The following is a 15,257-nucleotide window of genomic DNA, read 5'->3' on the forward strand; positions in this document are numbered from 1 at the left end:
CATTTAGGTCTATCTCATGCAGGATACTTCATGATGTTGGGCTATCACTGTGTTCTGCCTTGTTCTCATTTGTGAATATATAGGGTCTTTTCTTTTGTTGCTATTTCAGTGGTGCAGTGGGCATCTTTGTAAATGTGTCTTGTGTACATGTGAACACATAAGTAATGTAAATTCCTAGAAGCAGAATTGTTGAGTTGAAGGATAAGTATATTTTACATTTTTACATATACTAAGAAATCATCTTCCCAAACAGTTAATTTCAAGTCATATGCCTACAAAATGGTATTAGACAATGCTATTACATCTTGTTAATTTCTGCCAATGTGTTTATAAAGAATGTTTTATTATTTATTTTTCATTTCCCCTTACATCAATGTTATAATTTTTGCTTCAACTGTCAAATATAATTTAGAAAACTTAAGAGGAGAAGAAAAGTCTATTATATTTGCTCATATTTCTGATGACAGTTTCCTTTCTTCCTTCTTGACGTTCCAATGTTTCTTCTTTTATTATTTTCTTTCTGTTTAGAAAACTTCCTTTAGCTATACTTTCAGGGGAGGTCTACTTGTGACAAATTCTCTTAGTTTTCCTTTATCCAAGAAGGTCTCAATTTCCCCTTCATTCCTGAAGGATATTTTCACTGGGTACAAGATTCTAGGATGACAATTCCTTTCTTTCAGCGCTTGAAAAATATGTGTCACTTCTTTCTGGTTTTTATCATTTCTGATGAGAAATTTGCTATCATTTCAATTATTTTTCCCCTATAGATAAGCTGTTGTTATTCTCTGGATGTATTCAGGATTTTTATTTAGTTTTCAGAAGTTCGTGTATGATGTGACTTGGTACGAATATCTTTGGGATTTAATTCAATATCTTGATCTGCAGGTTTATGCCTTTTGCAAAATTTTTGCAAGTTTCAGTCATTAATTCCTCTAGTATTTTTTGTAGCTCTATACCTTATTCTCCCTCTCCATCTGAGACTCTGATGACACGAATGTTAGACTTTTGTTATACTGCCAGAGGTCCCTGAGGCTCTGTCCTCCCCTGGCCCCCAATCTATCATTTCTCTGTTGTTCAGAGTGGGTAATTTTTTTACTATTCTTAGAGTTCACTGAATCTTTTTCCTCTCCATTTTTCTACTGAGCCCATCCACTAGGTTTTTATTTTAATTATTGTATTTTTCAGTCCTAAAATTTTTATTTGGTTCCACTTTATACCTTCTATTTCTTTGCTGAGGCTTTCTATTTTTTTATTGGTTTCAAGCATATTTGTAAGTGTTCACTGAATCATTTTCGTCATGGCCATTTTAATGTCTGTTGATAATTTTAACAACCTCATCATCTTTTTGTTGGCATCTGTTGATTGTCTTTTTTCATTCAGTTTCAGGACTTTCTGGTTCTTTGTATGGTGAATGATAATTTGGTTGAAGCTTAGACATGTTTATAATATTTTATGAGACTCTGGATCTTAAACATTCTGTTTGCACTGGTTTTCTCTGACACTGCTCTGTCAGGGCAAGGGGGTGTGGGTGCTACCTTATTCCTTCCAGGTAGACGTAGAAGTCCAGTTCATATCCCAGTCTAAGATTTATAAAGAAAAAATAGTCCCACGAATTCACTTCCATGTTGTTTCTTGGGTTCCAAGGTCCTTACTCAGTCAATGTTATTATGCCTACCACTGGGAGTCTCCCCAAGTTTGTGATATATATTGCGTCTAGGGTTTTCAGTTGTACTTGGCAGAAGAAATAGGTAAAACTATATCTGCTCCATCTTCCCACTATCTTTTGATACTTATGCTTTTTAGTAATTTTCCAAAAGGGTTCAAAATTCTCTCGCTTAGACCCAGGATTCACCATTAAGCTATTCATTCATATGGGAGCACAGGGCTTAATTAGTGAATGAGACCTGAAATCTTCCTTTACGTGTTATGCAACAATTAATGATTCAGGATTATATTAACACATATTAGCTAGTTTTCAGAAATCTGATGGAAGTGTCAATTCACAATAGAGTGATGGCACCTTGTCATTCTCAGGAAATGATAAATGTATTGAAGGGAAATTTGTTCACATGGAATAGAAAAATATGCAAAACAGATATAATATACTGGGATAAAGACATTAGCATTATTTATAAAACCACTTTGTAGAAAAAAGTTTTCAAAATCACTAAGCTACTAAGATTAAATTTTCATTCCTGTTATTTCTATTTTATACTATTACCTGGCAAAAATAGCAACTATCCCTGATACTGAGCTGATGAACTCAAAATCAAATATACCCATTCCTGATGAGAAGAAAAGTTAACAAAAGGGAAAATAGAGAGGTAAAATCTAAGGAATTAATATTCAGGCTACAGCTCCAATATTAAGTTTACCTTGATACCTTTAAAACATGTTACTGGGCTTCCCTGGTGGCGCAGTGGTTGAGAATCTGCCTGCTAATGCAGGGGACACGGGTTCGAGCCCTGGTCTGGGAAGATCCCACATGCCACGGAGCAGCTGGGCCCGTGAGCCACAGCTACTGAGCCTGCGCGTCTGGAGTCTGTGCCCCGCAACGGGAGGGGCCGCGATAGTGAAAAGCCCACGCACCGCGATGAAGAGCGGTCCCCGCACCGCGATGAAGAGTGGCCCCCACTTGCCGTAACCAGAGAAAGCCCTCGCACGAACCGAAGACCCAACACAGCCAAAAATAAATAAATAAATAAATAAAGTAGCTATAAAAAAAAAAAAAAAAAAAAAAAAAAAAAACATGTTACTGGTGATACAAATACTTTTGAAGCAGTTGCCTATTGCAATAAATAGAGCATATTGTCTCTTCTAAGAAATATGACATGAATTCTGGTTCTAACTTCCTGTTTTTTTTTTAAATTGAACTAAGTGATAAAAATAATGATGGAAAATTTAAGATAACCATTTTATTTTAGAATGTTTAGAATAGTTTTCAGGTGGCACACAAGTCATCAAGTAGATTAGTGTAGCTATTTACTGAATTTATACCTGTTTGCTATTAAATGAACAGCCAAAGCTGAATGAGTTCTAAAGTTCAACTGTCAAGAAATGTTATTTTTTGTGTTTATATGTTGGTATTATTGTTATGATTTGATATTAGCTTTAAAAGGCTACATGGTCTTCTGAGAAATGTATAATAAATAACTAAAATGTAAATAAGATCTTTTTCTAAAGGATGACCACAGAAGCTCAAGGACATCTTAAAAAATACATACACCTGATAAATAATTTATGGGAAATGGATCCCATACAAGAAAACTTAAATATTTCTTCACGTATAAATATTTAAAGGAAGTATGCATACATGAAAATACAATCACAACATATGATTCAAGCTACGCTCAATCTGCCTTTAAACCACCCACTAACTTGGCTTACGTAAGAACCTGGGCCATTTGTTAAAAAAGTGGATTTCCAAGAGTTACGCATATAGTTCCTGGATCTGGAACTTGGTGTCTTATTGTTGATTAAATATATTTGGGAAATGGTATAGTGGGAACTTAAGTGGAACAATGAAAGCACTTACTCAAAAATTTTAAAACACTCACTAAAAACTAAAAAACACCTACTACTCTGTTTCACTGAAATCAGGGATTTAAGCCTATGGCTCACCTTATTGAATAAAGAACATTCCCATTCTTGAAAATTCTTAACAATTTGTTGTCTGTAGTAACTTCATGAAAGTTGGCTCCCTTTTCATTGGCAAAGAACAAATCAGGTTTCCAAATGGAGTCCAACATGGAAGGGTCTAGGTCTAAGGAGTCATCAGGATATTCACTATATGCAAGTCGAGGATCGTTCCATTTCTGACGAAGAAAGATATTCACTCTGTAATCCTGTGACAAAAGAAAGAAAGGGTGAAAAAAGCCTGGTTTAAAATATTTAGACTTGTATGTGTTAGTCTTTGGGCTTCTCTGAATTATAGCAAAAGCCACTGACATCCTTGTGAGCTTTCCATACCCCTCAATCCTCACTTGTTACCACCAAGAGTCGTTCTAGTTCTGAGGATTTGCCCAGGTTTTTTGTGATCTATATGCCTCCAAAGAAAAGGCCACAGAAGAGCACAATTTTATCATGCTTGTATTTTGCTGTTCCATTAATTAAAATTTTACTCTCCTGGCTTGTCAGAATAAAATATTGGATTGCTATTAGACACTCAGAATAAAATATTTTTGGATTTGCATTTATTTTCTAGAACCATTTCTTTTAGTAGGTATCCATTAGCATCCAGAATGCATTTAGTGAAATTTTCTTGAAAGCTGTCTATTTTCTAAAAATGAACATATGTACTTCTTTACAATAAAGGCACATTTTCTCATCTTTAGTATAATATGTAAGTTCTATGAAATTGGTGATTTGGTAAAAATAAAAGGTGGTTTTCAAATAATAAGGGATGAGGGCTTCCCTGGTGGTACAGTGGTTGAGAATCTGCCTGCCAATGCAGGGGACGCGGGTTCGTGCCCTGGTCTGGGAGGATCCCACATGCCGCGGAGCAACTAGGCCCGTGAGCCACAATTGCTGAGCCTGTGCGTCTGGAGCCTGTGCTCCGCAACAAGAGAGGCCGCGATAGTAAGAGGCCCGCGCACCGCGGTGAAGAGTGGCCCCCACTTGCCGCAGCTGGAGAAAGCCCTTGCACAGAAACGAAGACCCAACACAGCAATCAATCAATCAATCAATAAATGGGATGAAACCTTTTGCTATGTGTCCCATGTGTTTTCCAAAGTGACAAATCCTTTAAGATTTGACTTAAGAGATTTCCCAATTAGACCTTTCATAATTAAGTTAAAAGAAGAGTCAATGATTTCAAAGTCTTGCTCACAATTTCCAGACTAATGTATAGAGTGACAAAGATTGACAGCTATGTCTATGTGTGGTATTTGTACACAGTATATGAGTATAAGTACTATCTATGACTTTACAAATACAATTTTCCCCTTAGACTTTTGAAACGAGCAAATAAACATGCAGACTTCATCATAAGTATAAGTAAAGTGAACATTTTAAGAAACCTTCATTTCCACAAAAAAGAGCCAGGGCTGGAGATATTCAGAGAAACTGAATATCAGTTTTCATCTATTTATTCATTCCTTGAATACCAAATTACCAGTAGTCAGAATAGAGTGACCAAGCAATCACAAAGAATGCTTCCATAATATCTGACCCGTAGATTGGTTATCTTGCAAGGAGGTCAGATTCAGAGTTTGCAGTGAATGTTACAAATGTATATGTGGCCTTGATCATTAGTTGTGCACTGAGATCCCTGTCTTCTAATTGTAACTAAGGTTACATACCAGATAGTATTTTTTCTGCTTGCTAGGTGCCCCATGTATTTTCCAAAGTGACAATGGAGCAGAGGTCACTTCAGCTTTCTACCACAAAGCTCACGATAATGTGGAGATCTCACCAGCCTCAAGGATCTGCAGAACTTATGAACGGGGATACATGAACAAGCTTCTACCAGCCAAGGACGGGTCATCCTCTCCTAGACTAGGGTTCAGAGCCCCAAGAAGCACAGCTCCATGGCTGGTGGCCAGTTCCTGCATCCCTCCCTGTCCTGTAATCTGTGCATCCACCCTAACTACCACCAAACACATCAATGATTGGACTAAAGTCAGTTTCTCTCTGCCTGACCTCTCGGGAGGACTAAAGCAAGACAAGTTATAATGATACCTGCCAGGAAAAATAACTGACTCGTAAAGAATTTCCTTTAGGACTGATTCTTAAGACATATTTTTAAAGATGAAGTATTTTTATGCTGTAATGAATTTATTGATTGAGAACAATCTGTGATGCTAAAATAAAAGTCCTTTTAAGCTGCAGTCTATGTGATACAATTTGGTAGACTCTCCTCATCTTTATGTTTTAGTGATAAACTTTATAGACACAATCTCAGATCTTCCAGGAATGCTTTTTTGCTCCAAGAATGAGCTGAAAAAAGACATCAAGTAGCCTTCAGTTTCTGTTTCTAAATCACACAAGGAAAACATCAGCTGTCATCTGTCACCAAGGCTGAATGTTATCCTGTATCCATTGTGCTCTTTTTGTGAATAACCAGGACTATCTTTGTTTACTAACATGTTTAGGTCTTTGGTTTAGAGCCAAGGTTCAAAGCAAAACTGAAAAATGACCATTTCCTGAAAACCCAGAAACTCAGGTTTCAACAGTTCTCACAATTTGGGTTTTGACCTGCCTGCAAATGAACATTGTAATGGGAAACTTCCCTATCAAACAAATTCAGCTTTTCTTTTAAGCCCACCTCCTCATAGCCAATGTATCCCATCTATGCTCAGCAACCGATTATATTATTTCTGAATCCTGATCATAAGTGAAAATGTGCAAAGAAAAGGGTATAAAAAACATTCAAATAATACCACTCTAAAAGAAGTCCTTGTAACTCAAGTTGAAATAACTTGCTTATAATAAAAGGCCATGGACCAACGAAGGAAACAGCTTTGCAAAACAGAGACAAATGGATGTGTATGCAGCATATGACAAAAAATGTCAAGTGGACTTACTAAAGCCAGTTTAAAAATTCAGTCATTCCTTGGACATACTTAAAGACTAAGTGTTTTTGTTTGTTTGTTTGTTTTGGGGGGAGGTTTCTGTTTTATTTATTTATTTATTTATTATTTTTATTAACAGTGTTGTGTTAGTTTCAGGTGTTAAGTGTTTTATTAAAGGAATCTTCCCTGTTCGCCCTGGCTATGCTTCTATAAGGGTGAAAATGTAGAAAGCTTATATGCGAGTAAAAACAGAAGACAATAATAAATATGAGATAATACATCATGAGAATGAAATCAATATTTGTATCTCACATTTCTAAAATCTACCCATGGATTGAATTCATTCATAAATCTTAAAAGGTAGCTGAATTGACATTTACGTGTATGGAATCATAATATTTTAGAACAGAGACATTAATGACTCTTTTTCCCTAGAAACTTCTTTTGTAGTAATATACATTTTTGCAAACCCTTCAGAAGTTAATTTTATTTTTTCATCATTTTGCATGTTACACAATTAATGAGTTATTTTAAATGTTATATCAGTGTATTATTAATCTTGTACAACAGAGATAGAAATGTAATCATTATTTCATAATATAGAAAGACTAATTTTGACATTTTGGAAGTCAAATTTTATTATTATTATTATTAGAATAGAGTGTACCACGCTATTCTAATCACTTTAAATTAATTGTGTAGGAAAATATTTTGTTGACCAAGTAAAATTATATATCATGTTTGGATTTGAAAATAAGTATCCATTAAAATGTGGTTTAAATTCCATCTGTATGTCACATAGTAAATAATAGAACCACACTACATTTTCTGACCTAGTATTTGAAATTCTTACGTTATGAGGTACAAATAAATAATAATTCTATTAGGCGAATATTATAATGATTGTAATATTATAATATACCAGGCTCAGAAGTAAGTCTTCTTGGGATCAAATGTCAGCTCTCACAGTGAATAGCTTTCTAATCTCCCTGCACCTTGTTTGCTCAACTGTGAAATAGGGATGATTATAACAGCACATCCTCTGATAGAGTTCTTGTGAACACTGGATTGATCCACATAAAGTACTTAGAACCACACTCATTAAAGGTTAGACCCTCAAAATTAGAAGCCATATTAGATAGAAATTTGCTTGCATTTTCTGTTTCTAAATTAGTTTTGAAGTACTAGGGGCATTTTGATTTGAATCTGGGATAGTTGAATTTGCCATAGAAGAACATGGGACAGATAATTGTAATGTTGAAATCTGGTGAATAATATCTTTGAAAATTTGCAGAGCTATTATGATAAGCTTATCGTTGACTTCTGTATTTCACCATTTCTGCATTTTTATATTTTGTCTTTAATCAATTGCCCCTCCTCCCTCTTTATATATAAACATACATACATATACATATTAAATTTGTTTGAGTAAATAAGGCCCTTTTCCATCATAGAAAATACAGCTGTTCACATTTCACTTTGTGCCAGATGTTATACTAGGTGCTTCATGGGTTACTTCTACTATTCTCATAGCAAATCTGTGAGGTAGGTGTGATTATTAGGTGTGCTTAGCTTCACAGATGTGGAGAAAGGAACAAAGACACATTAAGTAACTTCAATGGGATTACAGAGCTAATAAATGGCAGAGCTATAATCCAGACCACAAGTTCTGATTTCAGGGTTTTAACGATATACCGACTGCATAATACACTGCCACTCATGATTGCCTTGTATGCAAACCAAACATTTTATAAACTAACACAGATTCTGGTTTATGTGGTTTATGGTGGGGTCTTTTGGTAAGGAATTTGGGGATTTACTGATCAACATGCTCGCTGATGGGAAATTGCAAGCACTAAAACTAAGTGTTCCCAGATTAAATCGAATTGTTGCCACATTGTCATTTGTCCGTAGTGGATACCCTGGTGGGAGACCAAATTTAACAGAGAGCACAACCCTATGTATCAGCTAAAATGACATATAGAATATTTATTTTTTTTTTTTACATCTTTTGAATGTCTTCATTATAATTGAATTGACAACTATGCACTAATTTTATTCATAATAACTTCTCTCATCAAATTATCTTTCATCACCATTTCTTTTTTTTTTTTTTTCCACACACACACACTGTATTTTATTTTTACAAGAGATAAATAGACTGACACCAAGCATTGTACATGGATGACCACAACAAAAGCAACAATGATTGCAATTACCAAACATGAAACACACTTATACTATGTCATAACATTGACATTCAGTCCAGTAATCCTCCACTGTAACAGCTCCTTTACTTTGCAGTGAAAATTGATTTGTATATTCTTTTCCTCTGAGTCCTTGTGGGATTTTTTTTTTTTTAATTCAGACAGAAAGTCACAAAAATTATACTCATCCTCATCAGTTCACTCAGTCCCATGTAATTAATTTCTTTTTTTTCATCTTGATCTTTTGTTAGCACTTTTATGAGTTCATCAGTAAAATGACATATAGAATATTATTTTCATCTTTTGCCTTACAGGGAAGCATAGCATTGCTAGAAATGAACTGAAATGACCAATTAGAAAAAAAGTAGAAAGACATAATCACCTAAAGTTAACAAAGAAAGTTAAGTACTTATCTTTTCTTTGGTCCATAATTCAGTTAATTTTTAAATTCCTTAGTGCTTTCAGGCAATTTCTAATCTAGTAGCTAAGCCTACCCCCAACCCCTTGCCCCTTCCTTTTCTCCCTGCCTTCTCACTCCCTCATTTCTGCAATTTTCTGCCCTTTCCTCTCCTTCCTTCTCTATTCCTTTCTGTTTCTGTGTCTCTGTCTCCCTCTCTTTCCCTCCCTCTCTCCTCCTCCCCTTCACTCACACACCTTCGCGCAGCACTCCTGCCCCCTCTGCCTCTTTAAAACCTGCTGCCAAATTATTATTTTGTTGTTGTGGGCAGGTGCTTTTACATTGTATTGTTACAGATCAAAGAAAATATATATCTACAATGCTGCTACTGTTGATATCTTAATCCCTTTGTTTTCTTTTCTTCCTACACATTTTCACACAGTTGAAATTTATCATACCTGCTCTTTTGCCTCTTTCATTTCACTGAATGAATTTTATGCATTTCCTGGTAATCCTCTTAATCATCAATCCAATGGCTATATGATGCACTTTTCTTACACAAATACTTTTTCATATGATTGAATAGTGTCTAGTGCATATGGAGTTACGCAATTTGTGAAAAACTGAAATGTGTTCATTTATTTTCAATAACCAAATATATTTTTTTGCTTTATGTCTCAATAAATCTGAGCAAGAATTAGGAGTATAAAGTATTTCTAAAAAAGAATGTGCCAGGCATATAATCAGAAGGTAGTATGTCTAAAACAAGATTCTTTGAAAATGGCACTGTAAAAATAATCATCACAAAATAGCACAACAATAACCACCAAGTACAGTATTTTTTCTGGACCACTTGAATGCTTTCCAGTTGACTGTAAAAATTTTCATCTAAAATGGGGTTTGTAGTGGCAATTATCACTGCCTTTCTTATTTATAATTTGATTTAATGAGAATGGTTTTATGAATTCAACATTCAGTATACTAATTAATCTTTTGAAAAAGATGCTCTTTCCCAGTTAAAGAATTCAGTTTCTACCCCTGTTTTTAAAGTTGTTGATGATACTGTTGAAGCTATTGTTAGGAAGTGGTACTTAACCTTATTAAATTATTGGAAATTTATTTGAGTCATGTGATTTTTAACTTGATATAAATTTTGCCCCAGTATATCATTATTCAGTTACTGTCTGTAAAAAGTAAGATGTGAATACCTAATGGTATATACATATATTGGAGCAGGTGTATATTGAAAATTTGAGATAGATTATATTTATTTTAGCTAAAAACTCAACAGAATTTATTCAAATTAAAAATATTAAAAGATCAATATTATTCTCAAAGTTATTTAGCATTATGCAGCAAATGCTTATTTTATCATATATTGCCAACCTGGAATTTAGTTTAGTGTTGATAATACAATAGTGAAAGATAATCTCTGCTCTCCAATTGCTCACTATATTGTAGAAGATAGCCTGTAAACAGATAATTTTTTTCACATTATAATTGCTATGTTGGAGGCATGTACAGCAAGCTAGGGAAACGCAAAGAAGGGCTAGCTAATAGGGACCAAGGTGGAGAGGTTGGGGAAGACTTCCTGAGGAAAATCTAATTGGGCTTCGTTTTCAAAATGAAATAAAATTTAGCTGGGCAAACATTGGGGCCATAATAAAACGTGTCCTGTAAAATATTGGACAGAAAATCCAGTAACCACTAAATTTTTGTATGATTAATATAGGAATTTGGCTGAATCTTAATTATTATGATTTAATATTTACTTCATTGGACATTTATTGAGCACCTTCTGTGGAGCAGGTAATATTCTAAGGGTTATAAAGTTGAATTATGCATTGTGTCTACCACCTGGAGGCAAACAGTCCAGACTAGAAAAGGAGATGGAACACATCATGAATAAAAGCAGGGAATGTGGAAGGAAGACACTATGAAAATAAGAGCTTTGCTGATTTTCACCTGGTGTTAGTCTTATTTTTCTAAAAAATAAAATAAAGAGTGTGAAAAAATAAGTCTTAAAGACTTATATATATATATATATGGGGCCCTATGACTGCAAATTATTTTCTGGATGAAGGTACACAATATATATACTTCTTAAAAGTATTGCTGTCTTACAAGAAAAGAAGAGGATTCTTCAAAGACAAAAAGAGTAACAAAAATAAGAGTGAGCTAAAGCCAAAGGAATGATAAACAAACACAAATGCCTGAACTGGGAGACTGAGCCTTGGGCCACCACAAGGTAGGAAAACAGAACTTGTGACTGAGGATTAATTAATCAGACCCTCAAGATTATCATAGATTAGGTTCAAACAAATATGAGCTCATAACAATGACAATATTTTAACTAAAGACAAAAGAAAACAGACATGAGCAGACATGGACTTCAATGGAAATACCAGATCAAGAATAGGAAATAAACATGTAAAATGTATTTAAAGAAATAAAAGATAAAGTTGATAATAGGAAGCTATAATACCAGAGATATTTTTTAAATAATCAAATAGAATAATAAATGAAATGAAAACATAATTGTTGAAATTAAAGGTTTAATGAATATGTAAAAGCATATAAGAATCAGTTGAAATGAGAATTGAACAGAATGTACAGCTAAAGAAATATCCCAGATTAAAATAGTGGGAGAAAAGGAGAAAGAAAAATTTTTTTTAAGTTGAGTCTTTAAGGATAAAATGGAAAAACCTAAAGTAATCTGCATCTAATTAGGATCCCAGAAGGATGAATTAGAGAAAGCCAATAGTCAGAGAAAATGACAAGGATTTTCAGAACAAACATAAGAAACTAATGCTCGGATTCACAGAACTCAAAATATATCAAAAAAGGTATGTAAAAATAAGTTTATATGAAGACATTATATGAAAACTGCAGAATAGCAAAGGAAAAGAAAATACCTTTTAAAAAAATCACCTTTCTATTGCCAAATAATATTTCATTGTGTGGAATATCACATTTCATTTATTCATTCATCAAAAAGGAATGGAGTACTGTCACATGCTACAACATGAATGAAATATTACACTAAAGAGGCCAGTTACAAAAGACCATGTATTATATGATTCCATTTATAGAAAATGTCCACGTCGGACAAACCTATGGAGACATAAAGTAGATTCCTAGTTGAGGGGAAGCAGGGAGTGACATGGATGTTAGGGAGTGATAAATGTCTAAAAATATTTGTGATGATGGTTGCGCAACTGTGTGAATATTCTAAAAATCATTTAATTACAGACTTTAGCTAGATTAATTGCATGGCATGTGTACAGTAAGTACTTATCACCTATCCTGGAAAATACTTAGACTGGCAGCAGACTTCTCAACATCAATAATGAAATTCACAATATAATGGGTCAATTTACTCAAAATACTAAGAGAAAATTACAGTGAACTTTGAATAGTGTACTCAGTAATATAATCTTTCAAAACTGAAGATGAAAGAAATTCATTAAAGAAAAATACACAGCTTAATCTTGAACATTTATAAAGTGGACTTCTAATCAATTTACTTCAGAAAGACAGAAAAAAAAAAAAAACCACCCACAGAATCCTGTTCCGAAATGCAAACAGAAATGATGAGAAACTGATTAAAGTGGATATAAATTCAACTAGTCTTCCTCTATATAAAAATGTTGCTATGAATGCATAATTTATGGGGTTTAAATGAACTGAAAAATTGGAAAGACAATATCATATACTAAGACTAAAATCGTACATAGAAATACATCCAAAATATGTTAAAGACTTTTATGCAGAACATTTTATAATTTCTTGACAGCATAAGTACTTAAATGGAGAGAGATGCCATGATTATACAAAAAAGATTAAATATTATGAAGGGAGCAATTGTTTCCAAATTAGTTGTTAGATTTAGTGCAATTTTTGCCAAAGTCCAACAAATTTTTTGAGGAAATTGACAAGCAAATCTTTAATATATATTTATATTAATCATACAAATTATAAGATTCAGGAATAGCCAAGGCATGCTTATAAAGAAGAACAAAAGTATAGTGACTTCCTGTAATAGATACTTAAAATGACTAAAATGCTGTAAGACATTATGATATTGGTGCAAAGATAAACTGACCAATGGGACAAAATGAAGAGTCTGAAAACAAGCCTTATTTGATATATAAAGGAAGTAGTTTGCAGATTAGCGTTGGGTGCTTAATAAATGTTTCTGTATATGACAAAAAGTTCACATTCTTTCCCAATGTGACACCACTCAAGAAAGCAAGTTTGGGTAAAAGTTCAAGTATAATAGTAAAATTTTTAAAAATAGAAGATATAGCAGAGTATTCTATGGCCTTGAGGTAGGGTAGATTCTTTAATAAATTCTATGATGTCAAAATTAAGAAATTCTATTCATCAACAGGCCACGTAAGGAAAATGGAAAAACAAACCACAGTGGAAAAAGATATTTGCCACACAGGTATAACTGACAATTGGCTATTGCCAGACTATAAAAAATCTCATACCAATGGATGAGAAAAAGACAAAAAACTGAGTAGATTAGAGTCAAAAGAAGAAGACATGTTCACTGGGCAGAGATCACAAATGTCCAACAAATATGTGAAAAAATGTTCAAACTCACTGGTAAACAAAGATGTGCTAATTAAGATATTGAGGTACAATTTTATACCCACTGGGTTATTAAAAATAAGAAGTTTGATGATATGGAATTTGGCAAGGATATGGAGCAAAATGATAGCTTATATACTGCAGCTGAAAATAGAAAAAGTGGGAAAAATCGACATTGTATTATAAATTTGATATGTGAATACTAAACATAGAAAAATTTTAGTTCTAACTATAAATCTTAAAGAAACCCTTCCACATGTGCACCAGGTGACATATACAAAATATTTATAGCAGCACCATTAGTGATAGTGAAAAACAAAACAAAAACTGGAACCAATCCAAACATTCATTGACGGTAAAATGTATAATAAATTATGTCAACAAAATCAGATACCATATAGCTGTGAAAATGAATTAACACTACTATTTGCAATGAGGATAAATCTTAGAAATGTTAAATTTAGTAAAAAAAGAAAAGCGTCAAAGATATGTTATAGCACCATTTTCATAAAATTCAAAACCAAGCAATCCCTCTCTCTCTCTCTCTTTCTCATTTATCTGTCTATCTATGTCACTTTCCCTCTCTCTAATAAAATTTTGAGGGCAAAGGAATTATAAACACAAAATAGTTGACAGTGGTTACCTAAGGAGATATTAGGAGAATGGGCTTTGATGGATTATACAGTTATGTTTAATATTGGTAATATTTTAGTTTTGAAATTAGGTGGTGGTTTCAACAGTGTTTGTGTTATTAAATTATACCTTGTCATTTACATATATTATTTATGTAATTACATACCAAAATATTATATCTGAATATGAAATTAATCACTGGAAATGCTCATTGGAACTACCCTATTCATCCATGGAAAATACCCTACACACTGTAGTGTTTTGCCATTTATATACTTTGTGCAATATATTTTATGATTTATAACACATGTTTTTATTAGCATCTTGTTATGCCCATCTTACATGATGTTGTAGTGGGTAGAGTGATGACCCAAAGATGTTCAAATTTCAATCCTCGGGACCTGTGAATGTGTTAACCTTATTTGGTAAAAGAGATTTTGCAGATGTGATTAAGAACCTAGAGATGGGGTTATCTGGGTGGGTCCAATGTAATCATGAGGATCCTTATGAGTGAAAAAGAGGCAAAGAGTCAGTGTCAGTGATACAATGTGGGACTGGACTGGTTTAAGATTGGGGAAGAGAGCCATGAGCCAAAGAATGCAGGCAGCCTCCAGAAGCTGTAGAGACAGGGGGATGAATTCACTCCCAGAGCCTCCAGAAGGAACATAGCCCTGCAGACACCTTGATTTTAGCCCAATAAAACTCATTTTGGAGTTCTGACCTCCAGAATTGTAAGAACATCTTTTGCGGTTTTAAGCCACTAACTGTGTGGCAATTTGTTACAGCAGCAATAGGAAATGGATACATATACCTTTTAAAATTGATTTGCATACTTTCTCATTCTCATTTTTTGAAGAAGTTCCTAGAACAATAGATTTTTTTTTTTTGCTAGTCATTCAAGAGGGTAGA

At 33.7% G+C, this 15,257-nt stretch overlaps 1 protein-coding gene across 2 annotated transcripts in view; it reads right to left on the bottom strand.

The window, feature by feature from the left end:
* Nucleotides 1–15,257, bottom strand: part of GLRA3 (glycine receptor alpha 3) — a 192,761-nt gene that overhangs the window by 83,847 nt on the left and 93,657 nt on the right. For both annotated transcript variants that reach the window (XM_007192677.2, XM_028169206.1), the window contains exon 4: nucleotides 3,622–3,845. In XM_007192677.2, coding sequence (XP_007192739.2) covers nucleotides 3,622–3,845 — 224 coding nt within the window. The remainder of the gene's footprint in view (nucleotides 1–3,621; nucleotides 3,846–15,257) is intronic.

Source organism: Balaenoptera acutorostrata, chromosome 6 (genome assembly GCF_949987535.1).
Source record: "Balaenoptera acutorostrata chromosome 6, mBalAcu1.1, whole genome shotgun sequence".
NCBI lineage: Eukaryota > Metazoa > Chordata > Mammalia > Artiodactyla > Balaenopteridae > Balaenoptera > Balaenoptera acutorostrata.